Source organism: Hylobates moloch, unplaced genomic scaffold, assembly GCF_009828535.3.
Source record: "Hylobates moloch isolate HMO894 unplaced genomic scaffold, HMol_V3 SCAFFOLD_15, whole genome shotgun sequence".
In the NCBI taxonomy this organism is placed as follows: domain Eukaryota; kingdom Metazoa; phylum Chordata; class Mammalia; order Primates; family Hylobatidae; genus Hylobates; species Hylobates moloch.
Genome location: NW_026652290.1, coordinates 94,855,680 through 94,874,926, shown reverse-complemented (window position 1 = coordinate 94,874,926; position 19,247 = coordinate 94,855,680). Strand labels below are relative to the sequence as shown.

The window sequence follows — 19,247 nt, the reverse complement described above, 5'->3', positions numbered from 1 at the left end:
AGGATCGCTTGAGCCGAGTTTGAGATCATCCTGGGTAACATAGCGAGATCCAATCTCTATTTAAAAAAAAAAAAAAAAAAAGATACAGGCTGGGCATGGCGGCCCAGGTCTGTTATCCCAGCACTTTGGGAGGCCAAGGCAGGTGGATCACCTGAGGTCAGGAGTTCAAGACCAGCCTAGCCAACATGGCAAAACCTGGTCTCTACTAAAAATACAAAAATTAGCTGGGCCTAGTGGTGGGCGTCTGTAGTCCCAGCTACTTAGTGGGGTTGAGGCAGGAGAATCGCTTGAACTGGGGAGACGGAGATTACAGGGAGCCAAGATCCTGCCACTGCACTCCAGCCTGGGCGACAGAGTGAGACCCTGACTCAAAAAAGAAAAAGAAAAAAGATACAAAACCAGCCCAGGGTGATGGTGCATGCCTATAGTCCCAGCCACTCGGGAGGCTGAGGCAGGAGGACCGCTTGAGCCCAGGAGTTGGAGGCTGCAGTAAGCCATGATTGCGCCACGTTACTCCAGCCTGAGCAACAGAGTGAGTCCCTGTCTCTAAAAAAATAATAATAATAATTTAAAAAAGTCTTCCTTTGAGGTTCAGAGAAATAGATTTCTGTTGATAACTTTGGGTCCTATTACGTGGCCTGCTTGGGGGTCCCGTGGAGGAGGTTCATGGGCTCTTCAGTTCCTCCCAGCCCTGCACCCCTCACCCCGATTCTGTAGTGCCTTCTGGGAGGAGGTGGCGAACCCACAGACCTCAATGTCTCAGACCCAACTGCAGAGTGACCTCCTTTCTCACTCGGACCTAGAAGGCCTGCATCATACACAGCGTTCCCCTCCACCACAGGGAGGTTCTGCGGTGGCTATGCCTGCAACTCCCCTGCAGACACATACACCCGCCCAACCTCCCCTACCCACTCCTTCCCCTCCCCAGAACATTCTGAAGCTCCACCCTTCCCCCCGCCGTCTGCTGAGGGACCCTGGATAGATTAGGCCCCAGGTCCTTCCAAAGCTGGACACAGACATTCTTAGCTTCCGCACCCTGGGCTGGCACGGAGACTTCTGGAGGAGCTGTTGGAGCCTGGGGCTTTGTGGGGTGTATAGGAGTTCAGTTGTGACATAGGGACAAATAGAAAGAAGGCATTGGAGGCTAAACACCCTCTTGGGCAAAAGCCTTAGATTTTCAGTAAATGCCAGGCGGGCTAAACAATTTGAGTAGCAACGAACAACCTGTGAGTGAACAAGTGGGGAAACTGAGGCACGGGAGCACTACAGATGATTCTGAGGTCCCACGGTAGGGCCAGGGGTCGAGCCCCTTGTCTTCCGATCCAAGGCTCTCTCCGGCTCACATATCACCACCAACACCGCCCAGTGAGCCCCAGGCGCTGGATGTGAGGGCTCTGGGCGAGGCCAGCGCGGAACTACATTTCCCAGGCGGCCGCGGCGGGCGCGCCTGCGCAATGCGCGCGGTGATGGAGCGCTAACCGGGGGCGCGGCGGCGGCGAGGGCTCGGCGGGCCATTGGCTACTGGCCGCGGCAAAGGCAGCTTGGGGACCCAGCGTGCGCGGGGCCCGCGGGCCGGGCCGGGGTGACCTGGGCTGCAGCCATGGAAGAACAGAGGGTAGGACGGGGTGGGACAGGGCGGGCCCGCAGGGGCGTCGGGGGCGGGGAAGGGGACCAGGTGTTGCCGCAGCGCCCCCACTCCCTCCCTGCCTCCGCCCCAGCTGCTCTGCGGCCGAGGCCCCACCCCATCGCGACCCCGCCCGGATCTAGGCCCCCTACCCCAGTTTGGGACGCAGCGCCCCCACATCTTGGCTTGGGGCCAGGCACGTGCCTTCTACGCCCCCCGACCCTGCCCAGTATCCCAGTCCCATCCCTGACCCCCATCCCCCATGCCCTCCCTCCTGGCTGCGGACCAGGCGTCCTGGCCCCCGCCCCACCCCTGGAAGACGCCCCGCCAGCTCCGCAGTGCGGACCCTACCGACCCTGCCCCAGGAAGAAGAAGCAGATCGGAGCCTGGGTCAGAGCGAGAGGCTCCCGAGCGGGATCCTCCCTCCCAGAATCCCCTGCCCTTCCCCAAGACCTCCCTGCCCCCTCCCCGCTTACCTGGCGCCCCCGCATCCCCGGCCCCCAGGTTCCACCTTTGCCCAGGTAATTTCTTTCTCCTTCCTTATGCTTCTCCCCCAGGTAGGCCCCACCCCTGTTCCGAGGCTAGCCCCCATCCCAGGCTATCCCACCTCCCTGGGGTTTTTCCTTCCACTGAGAACCCTTTCCCCAGGTTAGCCCATTTTCCAGCAGACATCTTTTCCTCTGGGGTTTTCTGTCCTCAGGCTAGCCCCTCACGCACCACCTTCAGGATGTAGGTATCGGGTTGTAGCCTTTGTGCTCAAGCACGCCTGGTTCGGGGCCAGGGTCTGTCCCTTCCTGAGAGGTTCTCTGTGAGCCTCAGTTTCCTTTCCTGTAATATGGGGTAGCTTAGGGCGCCCAGCTGCTATGGGTGAGTTGTATCAGCCTGGAGCTTTACCTCCTGGCTGGTGCCCAAGCTCAATAGCGTGGCAGCCCCCATATCTCTCTGGATCCCTGGAGGGGAGCGCGGGTCAGGGAGCCTGGCCAGCTGAGGGGCTCACCTGCCTGCCGTGTGTGTGTGTGCACATGTGTGTGCATGTGTGTGTACGTGTGCGTACGTGTGTGTACCTGTGTGCGCACGTGTGTGTACGTGCGTGTGTGCACCTGTGTGTGTCCACACTTCTGGTGGTGCAGGAGGCCCTGAGGAAGATCATCAAAACACTGGCTGTGAAGAATGAAGAAATTCAGAGCTTTATCTACTCCCTGAAACAGATGCTGCTGAACGTGGAGGTGAAGACGGTGGGGGAGTCCTGGGGAGGTAGGGGGAGGGGAGGAAGCTGGAGGGTGCAGCCTTAGGAACTGGCCCATTGCTGTTGATGCCTGCGGGAGGTCTCAGGTTCCCCCTCTGAACACGGGCTTTGGCCACTACTGGCTGTTCCGACCCAGGCGAACTCGGCGAAGGTGCAGGAGGACCTCGAAGCAGAGTTCCAGTCCCTCTTCTCCGTCCTGGAGGAGCTGAAAGAAGGCATGCTTATGAAGATAAAACAGGACCGTGCCAGCCGCACCTACGAGCTGCAGGTGAGGGCCGGGGGCATCTTCCTCTCCCCCCTGCCCCTCCTACTCAACAGAACGTAGCTGGCCTCGGCATCTTCCTCCAAAAACTGGGTGCTGTGGAGTTTCTGATCTCTCCCCTGACCTCTCCATCCACCTGTACTCTCTCTTTTTTATTTTTTTGAGACGGAGGTCTCGCTCTGTCACCCAGCCTGGAGTGCAGTGGCATGATCTCGGCTCACTGCAACCTCCGCCTCCTGGGTTCAAGCGATTCTCCTGCCTCAGCCTCCCAAGTAGCTGGGATACAGGTACTTGCCATCATGCCGGGCTAATTTTCATATTTTTAGTAGAGATGAGGTTTCACCGTGTGGGCCAAGCTGACCTCAGGTGATCCTCCCGCCTCAGCCTCCCAAAGTGCTGGGATGACAGGCATGAGCCCCTGCGCCTGGCCCGTCTGCGCTGTCTCTGCATCCCCTCTCCATCACGGCGTCCCCGAGTCTGGCTCAGATCTTCTCCTCCTGTCTTCACTCAGTGCCTCCGGTTTCTCAGCCCTTCCCACTGGCCCCCCAGATCTGAAGGTATCACCTCCACTCAAACATCACCCATAGCTCCCGTGGGCTGTCACTCAGACTCCAAGCTGGAGTCACACAGGCTGCATCCAGACCTCCTGGGCAAGTTCCTGACATCCCAGATTCCTGTCCCCGGGGGACTCTGGAGCACTGGAGCTCAGGTGTGGCCTGGGCATGTGAGTTTTTGGTTTGTTTTGTTTTGAGACAGAGTCTTATTCTGTCACTCAGGCTGGAGTACAGTGGCGCAATCATACCTCACTGCAGCCTCTGCCTCCCAGGCTTAAGCGATTCTGCCATCTCAGCCTCCCAAGTAGCTAGGACCACAGGAAGGTGCCACCACGCCCAGCGAATTTTTGTATTTTTTGGTGGAGACTGGTTTTCACCATGTTGCCTAGACGAGTCTTGAACTCATGGGCTCAAGCGATCCTCCTGCCTTGTCCTCCCAAATTGCTGGGATTACAGGCATGAGCCACTGCGCCTGGCTCATGTGAGTTTTGTTTTGTTTTGTTTTGTTTTTGAGATGGAGTCTCCCTCTGTCACCCAGGCTGGATCAGTGGCACAATCTCAGCTCACTGCAACCTCCGCCTCCCGGGTTCAAGTGATTCTCCTGCCTCAGCCTCCCGAGTAGCTGGGATTACAGGTGCCCACCACCACACCCAGCTACTTTTTTCTATGTTTAGTAGAGACAGGGTTTCACTCTGTTGGCCAGGCTAGTCTTGAACTCCTGACCTCAGGTGATCCTCCCGCCTCAGCCTCCCAAAGTGCTGGGATTACAGGCCTGAGCCACCACACCCAGCCTTATGTGTTTTTAGGGAGGGGATTCCCCAGGGATTCTGTTCTGCTCCTGGAGCCCAGCCCCATTTGGTGGGGCGCTCGAGGTGCCAATCTCCATCTCTCACCTGGAGTTCGAGAAGGGAATGGTACCCTGGATGCCGAATGGGGTGGGGAGCCCTCGGGGGGCCTGAGGCAGTGGGGTGAGTTGTCCCCTCCTTTGGTGCCCGGTATCCACAGAACCAGCTGGCTGCCTGCACACGGGCCCTGGAGAGCTCTGAGGAGCTTCTGGAGACAGCCAACCAGACTCTGCAGGCCATGGACAGCGAGGACTTTCCTCAGGTGGGTACCTCTGATGCTGCCAGGTAAAGAACAGTGTGCCCAGTCACATTTGCATTTCAGGTGAACAAGCACACTTTTAGTGTAAGTATAGCCCACCCATGCCATAGTTAGCAAAAGCACATACTGATACCAAGAAAGTGTCCAGGCCGGGCGCAGTGGCTACGCCTGTAATCCCAGCACTTTGGGAGGCCGAGGCAGTGGATCACCTGAGGTCAGGAGTTCAAGACTAGCCTAGCCAACACGGTGAAACCCTGTCTCTACTAAAAATACAAAAATTAGCTGGATGTGGTGGTGGGCGCCTGTAATCCCAGCTACTTGGGAGGCTGAGGCGGGAGAATCGCTTGAACCTGGGAGGCAGAGGTTGCCGTGAGCTGAGATTGTGCCACCGTACTCCAGACTGGGCAACAGAGCGAGTCTTCGTCTCAAAAACAAAGAAAAAGAAAAGAAAAGAAAGCATTCAGGCTGGGTGCAGTGGCTCATGCGTGTAATACCAGCAGTTTGGGAGGCCGAGGCAGGAGGATTGCTCGAGGCCAGGAGTTTCAGACCAACATGGGCAACATAGTGAAACCCCATCTCTACAAAAAATAAAATAATTGGCCAGGCGCAGGGGCTCATGCCTGTAATCCCAGCACTTTGGGAGGCTGAGGTGGGCGGATCATGAGGTCAGGAGATTGAGACCATCCTGGCTAACACAGTGAAACCCCGTCTCTACTAAAAAAAATACAAAAAAATTAGCCAGGTGTGGTGGCGGGCCCCTGTAGTTCCAGCTACTTGGGAGGCTGAGGCAGGAGAATGGCGTGAACCCGGGAGGCGGAGCTTGCAGTGAGCCAAGATTGGGCCACTGCACTCCAGTCTGGGCGACAGAGCGAGACTCCGTCGCAAAAAAAAAGAGATTGAGACCATCTTGGCTAAGACGGTGAAACCCCGGCTCTACTAAATATACAAAAATTTAGCCGGGCACTGTGGCGGGCACCTGTAGTCCCAGCTACTCAGGAGGCTGAGGCAGGAGGATGGTGTGAACCCGGGAGGTGGAGCTTGCAGTGAGCAGGGATCGCGCCACTGCACTCCAGCCTGGGTGACAGAGCGAAGCTCCGTCTCAAAAAATAAAATAAAATAAAATAATTAGCTGGGTGTGGTGGCACGCGCCTGTGGTCCCGGCTACTCAAGAGGCTGAAGTGGGAGGATTGTTTGAGCTCCAGAGTTCAAAGTTACAATAAGCCGTGATTGTTACACTGCACTCTAGCCTGAGGGACAGAGCCAGACCTTGTCTCAAAAAAAAAAAGTATTCATTGTTGATCTGAAATGCAAATGAATACTTTTTGAGTGTAAGGAGATATATTTGTACACTAAGAACTGCATTTGTGTGAGTATATCCCAAAGAGTGCATGGGACACAGTCATGATTTATCTGAAATGCCAATTTAACTGGGCATCCTGTAGTTTTATTTAGTGAATTTGCCAGCTGTATGTGCTGGGTGTGGGCAGGAGGTTGGGGTGGGGATGGGAGCCTGTCTTGGCCATCCTGTGTCTTCAGGGCACAGTCCAGAAGTGCAGGGACACTTTGGCAAATGCCTTCCTCACGAGGCCTCGGTCTTCATGTCTGTAGAGTGGCTTTATGATTTGGTAGAAACAAATCTTTGGGCCGGGCGCAGTGGCTCACGCCTGTAATCCCAGCTTTGGGAGGATGAGGTCAGGAGATCGAGACCATCCTGGCTAACACAGTGAAACCCCGTCTCTACTAAAAAAAATACAAAAAAATTAGCCAGGTGTGGTGGCGGGCCCCTGTAGTTCCAGCTACTCGGGAGGCTGAGGCAGGAGAACGGCGTGAATCCGGGAGGCGGAGCTTGCAGTGAGCCGAGATCGTGCCACTGCACTCCAGCTTGGGCGACAGAGCAAGACTCCATCTCAAAAAAAAAAACACAAAAAATGAAGCAAATCTTTGGGCGGGGTGCGGTGGCTCATGCCTGTAATCCCAGCACTTTGGGAGGCCAAGGCGGGCAGATCACCTGAGGTCAGGAGTTTGAGACCAGCCTGGCCAACATGGCGAAACCCCATCTCTCTAAAAATACAAAAAATTGGCCAGGCGTGGTGGTGGGTGCCTGTAATCCCAGCTACTCAGGAGGCTGAGGCAGGATAATTGCTTGAACCAGGGATGTGGAGGTTGCAGTGAGCCAAGATCACTCCATTGCTAATCCAGCCTGGACAACAGAGCAAGACTCCATCTCAAAAAAAAAAAAAAAAAAAAAAAAGAAATCTTTGTTGTTCTGTTCCTCTCTCTAGGCTGCCAAGCAAATCAAAGATGGGTAAGATGCTGGGGTCTGGCCCTCACCCCACTTCCCTGCCCCTGGTGTGAAGACAGGGGCCGCCTGGTGAGGGTGTCTCAGCTCAGAGCCCTGGATGGGAGCCCTGGGGAGGGGCCCCCTCGTGCCACAGATGACCAGGCCTGGTCCCCCGAGCAACGCCTGCCACCTCCTTCCCGCAGAGTGACCATGGCCCCTGCCTTCCGGCTATCATTGAAAGCGAAGGTCAGTGACAACATGAGTCACCTCATGGTGGACTTCGCACAAGAGCGGCAGATGCTACAGGCACTCAAGTTCCTGCCTGGTGAGAGAGGCACGCACTGGAGGGCCAGGACTTCCGGGGACTGACCTGGGAGGCTGGGAGGCCCTGAAACAGGACCTGGAGTACGGTGGACGGCCCGGTGTCTGAATTCCACCTGGGGGAGGTGGAGCTCTGAGAATTCCACGTCCTGTGGGGGGGGGGGGTGGAGTCCTCATGGAGCCCTGCCCCTGGGTGGAGCCACGGGAAGACCCTACCCACTGTGTAGTGACATCCTGGGAAAACCCTGTCCCCAGGGGTGGAGCTGTGAGAATACCATGTCCTGTGGGGGTGGTTGAGTCCTCATGAGGCCCTGCCCCGGGGTGGAACCATGAGAAGGTCAAACTCACCAGGTGGGAAAATCCTGTCCCCAGGGTGGAGCCCTGAGAATAGCAGGTCCTGTGTGGGTGGAGTATTCATCAAGTCCCGCCCATGGGTGGAGCCATCAGAAAGCCTCACCCGCCAGGGGGTGAGGGCCTGGGAAAACTCTGTCCCCAGAGGTGGAGCCCTGAGAATACCATGCCCCTGGGGGAGTGGAGCCCTCCCGAGACCTCCCTGGATAGAGCCATGAGAAGGGCCCGCCCACCACATGGTAGCTCCTGGGAAAACCCTATTTCCAGGGATGGAGCCCTGAGAAGGCCACGCCCCCGAGGAGAAATGGGCTGAGAACCCAGGCTGTCTATGATGCAGCCCCAAAGAAAGCCACATCCCTCGTTGGCAGAGATTTTGGAATAATTCTGCCCGTAAATGACGGAATCCCAAGAAAGCTCAGCCCTCCCCCAACCCGCTGATGGAACCTTAAGAGTCTCCATGGCCGGGCGTGGTGGCTCACGCCTGGAATCCCAACACTTTGGGAGGCCGAGGCAGGTGAATCACTTGAGGTCAGGAGTTCAAGACCAGCCTGGCCAACATGGAGAAACCCTGTCTCTACTAAAAATATAAAAAATTAGCCGGGCGTGGTGGCTTACGCCTGTAATCCCAGCTACTCAGGAGGCTGAGGCAGGAGAATCGCTTGAACCAGGGAGTTGGAGGTTGCAGTGAGCCAAGATTGTGCCACTGCACTCCAGCCTGGGTGACAAGAGCAAGACTCTGTCTTTAAAAAAAAAAAAAAAAAAGGTCTCCACCCTGCCAAGCATGGAACCCCTTTATGGCTCTGCCCCCAAAATTGTCCATCATGTGGTTGGGCGGCCCTGCAGCAAGCCTCCTGCCCCCTGAACCAGGCACAGAATCCTGACCCCCTCTCCCTTCCGTCCTGGTCAGTGCCCAGCGCACCCGTGATCGACCTGGCTGAGTCCCTGGTGGCAGATAACTGTGTGACCCTGGTGTGGCGCATGCCGGATGAGGACAGCAAGATTGACCACTACGTGCTGGAGTACCGGCGGACCAACTTCGAAGGCCCGCCCCGACTCAAGGAGGACCAGCCCTGGATGGTCATTGAGGGCATCCGGCAGACAGAGTACACCCTGACAGGTAAGGGCAGTGTGCGCCAGCTCCGCCCAGCTGTGAACAGCCACCTCTTCCAGGCTCCCGTCTCGCCATCAGTCATTGGGGGCCTTGGGGACGATCCCCGAAGCTCATGGGGTGTGGAAGCAGCCTGAGGAAGCGGATCAGAAATACGAGACAGTGGCTGGGCGCGGTGGCTCATGCCTGTAATCCCAGCACTTTGGGAGGCTGAAGCGGGTGGATCACCTGAGGTCAGGAGTTCAAGACCAGCCTGGCCAACGTGGTGAAACCCTGTCTCTACTAAAAATACAAAAAAATTAGCCAGGCATGGTATCGGGCACCTGTAATCCCAGCTACTCGGGAGGCTGAGGTGGGAGAATCGCTTGAACCCGGAAGGTGGAGCTGGCACTGAGCCGAGATCGCCTATTGCACTCCAGCCTGGGCAACAAAAGTGAAACTCATCTCAAAAAAAAAAAATAATAATAATAATAATGAATATAGGCCGGGTGCGGTAGCTCACGCCTATAATCCCAGCACTTTGGGAGGCCGAGGTGGGCCGATCATGAGGTCAGGAGATCGAGACCATCCTGGCTAACATGGTGAAATACCGTATCTACTAAAAAAATACAAAAAATTAGCTGGGCGTGGTGGTGGGCGCCTGTAGTCCCAGCTACTTGTGAGGCTGAGGCAGGAGAATGGCGTGAACTCGGGAAGTGGAGCTTGCAGTCAGCCTAGATCACGCCACTGCACTCCAGCTTGGATGACAGAGCAAGACTCCATCTCAAAAAATAAATAATAATAATAATGAATATATTTTTCTAGACATGGGATCCTGCCGTTTCCCCAGGCTGGTCTCCAACCCCTGGCCTCCAGCAGTCCTGCCTTAGCCTCCCAAATAGCTGGATACTGTCCTCGGAGCAGGGAACAAAGCAGACAATAATCTTTTCCCTCCTAGAGCTGGCATTCTGGATTCACCCTCCAAGTATTTGGGGTCCTCCTTGGCAGTTACAAGAAATTGAAAGCTGGCTGGGCATGGTGGCTAAAGCCTGTGATACAGCACTTTGGGAGGCTGAGGCAAGAGGATTGCTTGAGGCCAGGAGCTGGAGACCAGCTTGGGTAACAAAGCAAGAGCCCATCTATTAAAAAAAAAAAAAATTTAAAGTTACCTGAGCATGGTGGTCCCAGCTACCAAGGGAGGTTAAGGTGGGAGGATTGTTTGAGCCCAAGAATTGGAGGCTGCAGTGAGCCATGACTGCACCACCGCACTCCAGCCTGAACAACCGGGCAAGACCCTGTGTCTACAAAACAGAGAGAGAAATAAAGAAAAAAAAAAAAACCCCAAGGAATCCACCCAGCTGGTGGAGGTAGGGTCTGAAGGGGGGAAGCCTCATGAGATTAAAAAGCCATCCTGGGCCAGGCGCGGTGGCTCACGCCTGTAATCCCAGCACTTTGGGAGGCTTAGGCGAGCGGATCACGAGGTCATGAGATCGAGACCAGCCTGACCAACATGGTGAAACCCCGTCTCTACTAAAAATACAAAAATTAGCTGGGCGTGGTGGCGAGCGCCTGTAATCCCAGCTACTCGGGAGGCTGAGGCAGAAGAATTGCTTGAGCCCAGGAAGTGGAGGTTGCAGTGAGTTGAGATTGCGCCACTGCACTCCAGCCTGGTGACAGAGCGAGACTCCGTCTCAAAAAAAAAAAAAAAAAAAGCCATCCTGGCCGGGCGTGTTGGCTCACGCTGTAATCCCAGCACTTTAGGAGGCTGAGGTGGGTGGATCACTTGAGGTCAGGAGTTCAAGACCAGCCTTGGCCAGCATGGTAAAACCCTGTCTCTACTAAAAATGCAAAAAAGTTAGTGGGGTATGGTGGCAGATGCCTGTAGTCCCAGCTACTTGGGAGGCTGAGGAGTGAGAATCACTTGAACCTGGGAGGTGGAGGCTGCAGTGAGCAGAGATCGCGCCACTGCACTTCAGCTTGGGCGACAGAGCAAGGGAGGCTGAGGCAGGAGAATGGCGTGAACTCGGGAAGCGGAGCTTGCAGTGAGCCTAGATCGCACCACTGCACTCCAGCCTGGGCGACAGAGCAAGACTGCGTCGGCCGGGCGCGGTGGCTCACGCTTGTAATCCCAGCACTTTGGGAGGCCGAGACGGGGTTTCACCGTGGTCTCGATCTCCTGACCTCGTGAAACCCCGTCTCTACTAAAAATACAAAAAATTAGCCGGGCGTGGTGGCGGGTGCCTGTAGTCCCAGCTACTCGGAGAGGCTGAGGCAGGAGAATGGCGTGAACCCAGGAGGCGGAGCTTGCAGTGAGCCAAGATCGTGCCACTGCACTCCAGCCCGGGCAACAGAGTGAGACTCCGTCTCAAAAAAAAAAAAAAGACTGCGTCTTGCTACAGAGGGAGACTCCGTCTCAAAAAAAAGAAGAAAAAAAAGCCATCCTGATCCAGGGGAAACCCTGAGGGGCGGGGAGAGGCTGGCTGACGGGTTTAACTATCACCATTCACTAGCTGCTTTTGGGCTGTAATCAGCCGGCTAGTTATCTGTAATTAGCATACATGGTTAATCATGAGCACGCTAATTGCAGGGGGAAAAGCCATCAGCCGCAGGACCTGCAAACAGTTATTGGCTTATCCTTTGCTTGAGAATCAAAATAAACACACCCCTTTTATTTGTTGTAAATAGGATTCCTCAAATCCCTCCTCCAAGCGCCCCCGCCTTTTGGTTTTGTTTTCTTGTAACTTTGTATTTTGAAATAATTATAGATCCATAGGAAGTTGCCAAAACAACTAAAACAAAAAGTACAGTGAGGACCCATGTAGTCAGCATAAAACCCGAGAAATGGACACGGGGGCAGTGGACTCACATTCTATCTTTTTTTTTTTTTTTTGAGATGGAGTCTCGCTCTGTCGCCCAGGCTGGAGTGCAGTGGCCTGATCTGGGCTCACTGCAACCTCCGCCTCCCGGGTTCAGGCTAATTCTCCTGTCTCAGCCTCCCTAGTAACTGGGATTACAGGCGCCCACCACCATGCCTGGCTAATTTTTGTATTTTTAGTAGAGATGGGGTTTCTCCATGTTGACCAGGCTAGTCTCTAACTCCTAACCTCCGGTGATCCGCCCGCCTTGGCCTCCCAAAGTGCTGGGATGACAGGCGTGAGCCACCGCACCCAGCCACATTTTACCAGTTTTACACGTGCTCATTTGGGTGTGCATATATAATTCCACACAGTTTTCTCCCATGTGTAATTTCATGTCACCACCAACACCACGGTCAAAGTATAGATCTGTTCTGTCACTACGAGGCTTCCAGGTGCTACGCTTTATAACCATGGCTTCCTGCCTTTGACAAACTTCCTAGTGAGTGAATTCCTCAGGGCAGAAAGTTGGATTCATGGAAAGCTGTGCAGGAGCGAGGATACTGATGAAAGCAGCCGCCTATGTGGTCGTTTGCAATCCACCTCTGTTTTATTGATCGCTTGGAAAGACGGGAGGGTTTGGGCTATTTTCTTCTTTCTTTCCCTCTTTTCTTTTTTCTTTTTTTTTGAGACAGAATCTTGCTCTGTTGCCCAGGCTGGAGTGCAGTGGCTTGATCTCGGCTCACTGCAACCTCTGCCTCCCAGGTTCAAGTGATTCTTCTGCCTCAGCCTCCCAAGTAGCTTAGACTACAGGCACTACAGGCATGCGCCCGAACGCCTGGTTAATTTTTTTTTTTTTTGAGTTGCAGTCTCACTGTGTCACCCAGGCTGGAATGCAATGGTGTGATCTTTGGCTCACTGCAACCTCTGCTTCCCGGGTTCAAGCAATTCTCCTGCCCCAGCCTCCCGAGTAGCTGGGATTACAGGCCCCCACCGCCATACCTGGCTAATTTTTGTATTTTCAGTAGAGACGGGGTTTCACCTTATTGGCCAGGCTGGTCTCGAACTCCTGACCTCAAGTGATCTGCCTGCTTCGGCCTCCCAAAGTGCTGGGATTATAGGCGTGAGCCACCGTGCCTAGCCAGTTTTTGTGTTTTTTAGTAGAGACAGAGTTTCACCATGCTGGCCAGGCCGGTCTCAAACTCCTGACCTTATGGGTTTCTCCTGCCTCCATCTCCCAAACGTGCTGGGATGACAGGCGTGAGCTGCCACCCTCGGCCTTTTTTTTTTTTTGAAAGACACGTTCTTGCTATGTAGCACAGGCTGGAGTGCAGTGATGCAATCATAGCTCTCTGCAGCTTCAGCCTCTTGGGCTCACATGCTCCTCCTCCCTCAGCCTCCTGAGTAACTGGGACTACAGGTGTGCACCACCACACCCAGCTAATTTTTTTGGAGGGGGGACGGAGTTTCGCTCTGTCACCCAGGCTAGAGTGCAGTGGCGCGATCTTGGCTCACTGCAACCTCCGCCTCCCGGGTTCAAGCGATTCTCCTTCCGCAGCCTCCTGAGTAGCTGGGATTACAGGCGCCACCCCCCACCAATTTTTATATTTTTAGTAGAGATGGGGTTTCATCATGTTGGCCAGGCTGGTCTCGAACGCCTGACCTCAAGTGATCTGCCCACTTCGGCCTCCCAAAGTGCTGACATTACAGGTGTGAGCCACCGCACCCAGACTAATTTTTTATTTTTTATTATTTATTTATTTGAGACAGAATCTCAAATAAACATGTCGCCCAGGCTGGAGTGCAGTCATGCAGTACAAATCTCTGAAACAGTCACTGTGACAGGGTCTTAAAGCATCCTGATTGGTCTATGTGGGTTGGAGGCGGAGTCAAGTAATTCATAGCCCCTCAGGGAGAGGAGGGCAAGGAATGGTCTCAGGGATAAGCTGTTTGTTTATTTTTTATTTGTTTATTTATTTTGAGGTGGAGTTTTGTTCTTGTTTCCCAGGCTGGAGTGCAATGGCATGAGCATGGCTCACTGCAACCTCCACCTCCACCTCCCGGGTTCAAGCTATTCTCCTGCCTCAGCCTCCTGAGTAGCTGGGATTACAGGCATGCGCCACCACGTCCGGCTAATTTTTTGCATTTTTCGTAGAGACGGGGTTTCACTATGTTGATCAGGCTGGTCTCGAACTCCCGACCTCAGTTGATCCGTGCGCCTCGGCCTTCCAAAGTGCTGGGATGACAGGCGTGAGCCAGTGCGCCCGGCCGGATAAGATGTTTATAAGGCGGTTCTTAGAATGGCGTTGGGAATCACTGTGGGACATGACAGCTTTAACCCATGACTGAGAGTCTCAGGGAATAATACACAGTGTTGAAATGCCTCTCTTGCCTCCCAGGTCTCAAGTTTGACATGAAATACATGAACTTCCGTGTGAAGGCCTGTAACAAGGCAGTTGCAGGAGAGTTCTCTGAGCCAGTGACTCTGGAGACACCAGGTGACTGGATTCCACCCTTGTCCTACCCCTAACTCCACGGCCCCTTCCTCCCACGGTCCCCAGAGACCATGAGAATCCTCGAAGCAGGGTAACTTTGTTGCCCTGGCTGCCAGGAAGCCCAAAGCTCCGTCCACAGTTGGCTTCCTTAGCCTGAGTGTCTGCTATAACCCTATTTTTGTCCTTTGCTTCTGAGGTTTACCCCCGTATATCTCGATGGTTTTTATATACAGCCACACACACTCTCTCTTTGCCAGAAAATAGAGAAGTCTTCTATAGAGCTGAGGATGAGATTTGAGTAGTGAAGACCGATTCCAGAGCCTTTCACAGTGACACCTACGCATGCCCTGCTAGGAAGGAAGTCCCTCTGAAATCTAGCCTAACTCCCTTGTGCTGTAGCCCAGCCCCTTTTTTGGGATTAGTCCTCCATGGAAGCACAGGGTAGTGCAATTGGCTTGAAAATGCCTCCAGAGGCCGGGCACGGTGGCTCACACCTGTAATCCCAGCACTTTGGGAGGCTGAGGCGGGCGGATCACGAGGTCAGGAGTTCGAAACCAGCCTGGCCAATATGGTGAAACCCCATCTCTACTGAAAATACAAAAATTAGCTGGGAGTGGTAGCGTTCACCTGTAGTCCCAGCTACTTCGGAGGCTGAGGCAGGAGAATCGCTTGAACCCAGGAGGTGGAGGTTGCAGTGAGCTGAGATTGTGCCACAGCACTCCAGCGTGGGCGACAGAGTGAGACTCCATCTCAAAACAAACAAAAAAAAGAAAATGCCTCCAGACCCGGGAGGGAGACTTTTAGGCAACAACCCTCGGCCTTTGCGCCTCTGGCTCCATGTTCTGTCCCCTCTACCCTTTGCCATCTTGTCTCTCCTGTTGTCTTTCTGCTTGTCCGTCTCTATATGTGTCTCTCTCTGAGCCTTTGTTGGTCTCTTATCTCTGTCTTGGACTCTTGTCTCCTTGGCTCTTTGATTCTCTGTCCCTGTCTTGGTCTGTCTTGGTCACTGTCTGTCTCTCTGTCTCTCTCTTGTGTCTCTCCGGGTTTCCCCATCTCTGTGACTCCCACGTCTGCCCGGCCCCAGCGTTCATGTTCCGCCTGGATGCGTCCACATCCCACCAGAACCTGCGGGTGGATGATCTCTCCGTGGAGTGGGACGCTATGGGCGGGAAGGTTCAGGATATCAAGGCTCGCGAGAAAGATGGCAAGGGGCGGACGGCGTCTCCCATCAACTCCCCAGCCAGGTAGCCTGCCCCCTCCCCTCCCTAAGTCTCTGGTGGAGAAGATCAATCTGGACATGGACACAGAGCCTAGTGTGGTCAGAGCTGGCGTGGAGAGGGGACCTGGGGCTGGTGGAACCCAGAGAGGGAATGAGGGGAGAGGAGGTTTTGAGTGGGGTTTTGATGGTTAAATAGGAGTTTCCCAGATGATGGAGGGCACAGGCATGTACTGACATAAACATGAGGTGCTCGATGTATAGATAGAGCCAAATACTGCCAGAGATTGACCCAACATCCACAGTGGCTGGGGTGGACTAGGGTAGCCTTACCATGGGAGAGATAAGTGTTGACCTGAGCCTCCTGAGCCTGCCCACTCCCTGCCCACTACAGAGGTACTCCATCTCCCAAGAGGATGCCCTCAGGTCGTGGGGGACGGGACCGCTTCACCGCTGAGTCCTACACAGTTCTGGGTAAGGAAGGGGAGAAGAAAGGGGAGAGGGGAGTTTTGGGCAGGGGCCTAATGGTGGGGGTTGAGGGAGAACCTTTGCCTTTGGCTGCGGAAACAGGCAGCCATCAGCAAAGCTGCTCCCGGAATAACAGGTTATTCTGGCACTGCCCAGATGGAAATGTTTCAGGATAAGAGATTGCTGGGGAAAGCCAGAATTTATGGAGTGAAGGAAAGAGACTCTGGACCAGACAGTGCCTGGGCAGGAGCTTGGGGGCAATTTTCTGGACTCCAAGGAGTATCTGGGACTTGGGGAGTAGCTGGGATTTAGGGAGTAGCTGGGATTTCAGGAGTAGCTGGAAAGAATGGTTGCCTATAGAGCAGCTGGGTTTGTGGGGGAGCTGAAGCCAGGCAGGAGTTTTGGGGGATCACCAGAGGGTATGTGGAGGAGCCAGAGAAAACAGTGTGAAGAGAAGTCAATAGCAGCATAGGAATGATTGGATCCTGTGAAGAAGCTGGAGTTAGTGGAGGACGGGCAAGGGAGGAACTGGAGTTTCGGGGAATTGCTACTGTTCACAATAGAGCTGGAGAAAGAGGCTAAAGTATGAGGAAGTCACTGTGGTCAGGAATATCTAGGGAGAAGGAAGTTAGGGAGTAGCTGGGGTCATGAGGATAAGCTAGGGCCTAAGGGGAAGTTATGGTTCTATGGGGATCTACATTTTCTTGGGAGCACCTGGGATTGGTGAGAGTTTTAGGGAGAAGCAGAAGATACAGGGAGTTGTCATTGGAGTTGCTGAGATTTGAGAGAGAGAGAGAGAGATCATCCTTGGGAAAGGGCCTGGATAATTTGTGGTTTGGGGAGTAGCTGAGATCAGGGAGGAGCAGACCTGGAGAAGACATGTGTATAGAGGTTCGTCTTGTATCTGGAGGGGAGCTGAAATATACAGAGATCAGTTGTGATCTGGGAGGGGCAAGAGTATGAGGAGAAGCTGAAGCTCATGGAATAGCTGCATTGGGTGAAGGAGTAGCTGAGATGGCAAGAACCTGGATCTGGGGCCTGGGGAGGGTCTCAACTCTGGAGAGAATCTGGATTGTGTACAGAGCTGAAGCCAAGGGGTATCCCAATTCAGAGGGTTCCTGCAGAGTGTGACGGAGGCTTGAGGAACACCTGGATTCCAGGAGGAGCTGAGGCCTGCAGAGTATCTGGCTTGGGGAATGCTTTGGGGGAACTTCTGGCCTCAGCAGTAGCTGAGGCCTGGGAGAACCTGCCTTCCACATGGAGTTGGGGTCTGGATAGAATCTGGATTCAGAGAGCAAGAGGAGGGAGTCTTGAGTCCTGGGGAGTATCTGGACTCTGTCACAGCCAGGAGCTAGAGGGAGCTTCCAGACTCTGCCAGAGCCAAGAACTAGGGGGAGCATCTGGACCCTGCCAGAGCTGGGAACTAGGGGGAGCATCTGGACCGAGAAGGACTTGAGGCCTGTGGGAACACTATGAGTCTTCCAGGAAAAAGGGTTTGAGGATGATCTAGTTTCTGGGAAGGACTGGAGGGGTATTTGGACATGGGGAGGAACTGAAGGAAGTTTCTATGGCTTGGAGGAGTCTGGAAGGAGTATCTTGGGCTTGTAGAGAATCTGAAAGGAGTAACTGAGGCTTGGGGAGTATCTGGGCTTAATAAATTTCTGGAGGAAGTTGATAAAGCTTAGGAGTATCTGGGGGGAATACCCGGGAATCAAGGAATATCTGGAGGGAATAGCTGAGACTTGAGGAGCATCTGGAGGGAATAGCTGCAGCCTGAGGAGTATCTGGGGGAAACAGCTGGGACTGAGGAGTATCTGGGGAAACAGCTGGGACTGAGGAGTATCTGGGGGAAACAGCTGGGACTGAGGAGTATCTGGAGGGAATAGCAGGGACAGTGGAGTATCTGAAGGGAATAGCTGGAGCCCAAGGAGTATCTTGAGGGAATAGCTGGAGCCCAAGGAATATCTGGAGGGAAGAGCTGGGGACCAAGGAGTGTCTGGAGGGAATAGCTAGAACACAGGGAGTATCCGGAGAGAATAGCTGGGAACCAAGGAGTGTCTGGAGGGAATACCTGGAACACAGGGAGTATCTGGAAGGAATAGCTGGGGCCCAAGGAATATCTGGAGGGAATATCTGGGGCCCAAGGAGTGTCTGGAGGGAATAGCTGGGGCCCAAGTAGTGTCTGGAGGGAATAGCTGGGAACTTGAGGCGTATCTGAAGGGAATAGCTGGGGTTCAAGGGGTACCTGGGGGGAATAGCTGGGAACCCGAGGAGTATCTGGGGGGTACAGCTAGGAACCTGAGGAGTATCTGGAGGGAGCAGCTGTGGTGTAAGGAGCACCTTGGGGGCTGGCCCTTTGTGGAAGGGCATCTGTGGTCCAGTTCTATCCATTTCCCCTGCCCACCCCTCCTGCCCCGCGCCACAGGGGACACGCTGATCGACGGCGGGGAGCATTACTGGGAGGTGCGCTACGAGCCGGACAGCAAGGCGTTCGGCGTGGGCGTGGCCTACCGCAGCCTGGGCCGCTTCGAGCAACTGGGCAAGACGGCCGCCTCCTGGTGCCTGCACGTCAACAATTGGCTGCAGGTCAGCTTCACGGCCAAGCACGCCAACAAGGTCAAGGTGCTGGATGCCCCCGTGCCCGACTGCCTGGGTGTGCACTGTGACTTCCACCAAGGTGACCCCAAGCCCCAGCTGCCGTCTCTGGCTGCCCCTGCCTGAGTCCCCTCCATCTGCCCCCATCCAACTTCTGACGGGTCCCACTGTCACTCTGCCCTCCCACCCCAGGCCTCCTGTCCTTCTACAATGCCCGCACCAAACAGGTGCTGCACACTTTCAAGACCAGGTTCACACAGCCACTGCTGCCTGCTTTCACGGTGAGCTGCCCTCCGCGGCCCAGGGGGAGGAGAGGGTGGTGCTGGGCACTGGAGTTCGAAGCTGAGCCCCTCCTGCCTCCCCCCGCTGTCCCTCAGGTATGGTGTGGCAGCTTCCAGGTGACAACAGGCCTGCAAGTTCCCAGTGCTGTGCGCTGCCTGCAAAAGCGAGGCAGTGCTACCAGCAGCTCCAACACCAGCCTCACCTAGGCCCCCAGGCACCCACCCAGCTGGGGTGTTTTTAGGGGAGCTGCCGCCAGGCCCAGGCTGCTGGAGCCAGGCACCCTCCTCTGTCACTTGCTGCTTGGAGCCTTAACTCCAGATGGGGGGGTCACCAAGAGGGAGTGGGCACCCTGGCGGGCCCTCTCCCCACCTCACCTCTTTAATAAAGGTCAGACACTGGCCAGGCCAGGCTGCGGTGCTGGTTCTTTGGGCCTGGGTGTGGCAACGGGAACTCAGCCTTCCCAGCTGTAAAATGGGCTTTTCTCACAGGATATGGTGGTAGATTTC

The 19,247-nt window shown here is 54.8% G+C and overlaps 1 protein-coding gene across 2 annotated transcripts; it reads left to right on the top strand.

Annotated features, from left to right (window-relative positions):
- Positions 1–390: 390 nt before the first annotated feature.
- FSD1 (fibronectin type III and SPRY domain containing 1) lies at positions 391–19,162 on the top strand. 2 transcript variants are annotated; one of them, XM_032177667.2, is made up of 13 exons: positions 391–1,615; positions 2,755–2,850; positions 3,007–3,138; positions 4,692–4,793; positions 7,073–7,095; positions 7,275–7,396; positions 8,651–8,860; positions 14,085–14,183; positions 15,265–15,424; positions 15,791–15,870; positions 18,290–18,450; positions 18,652–18,740; positions 18,837–19,162. In XM_032177667.2, exons 1-13 carry the CDS (start codon positions 1,601–1,603, stop codon positions 18,859–18,861), a joined length of 1,314 nt encoding a protein of 437 aa, XP_032033558.1. In that variant the 5' UTR covers positions 391–1,600; the 3' UTR covers positions 18,862–19,162. The 2 variants fall into 2 exon arrangements, with proteins under 2 accessions (XP_032033558.1, XP_032033557.1); XM_032177666.2 differs by having other exon boundaries at positions 1,308–1,615; positions 18,290–18,541; positions 18,837–19,160.
- Positions 19,163–19,247: the final 85 nt, after the last annotated feature.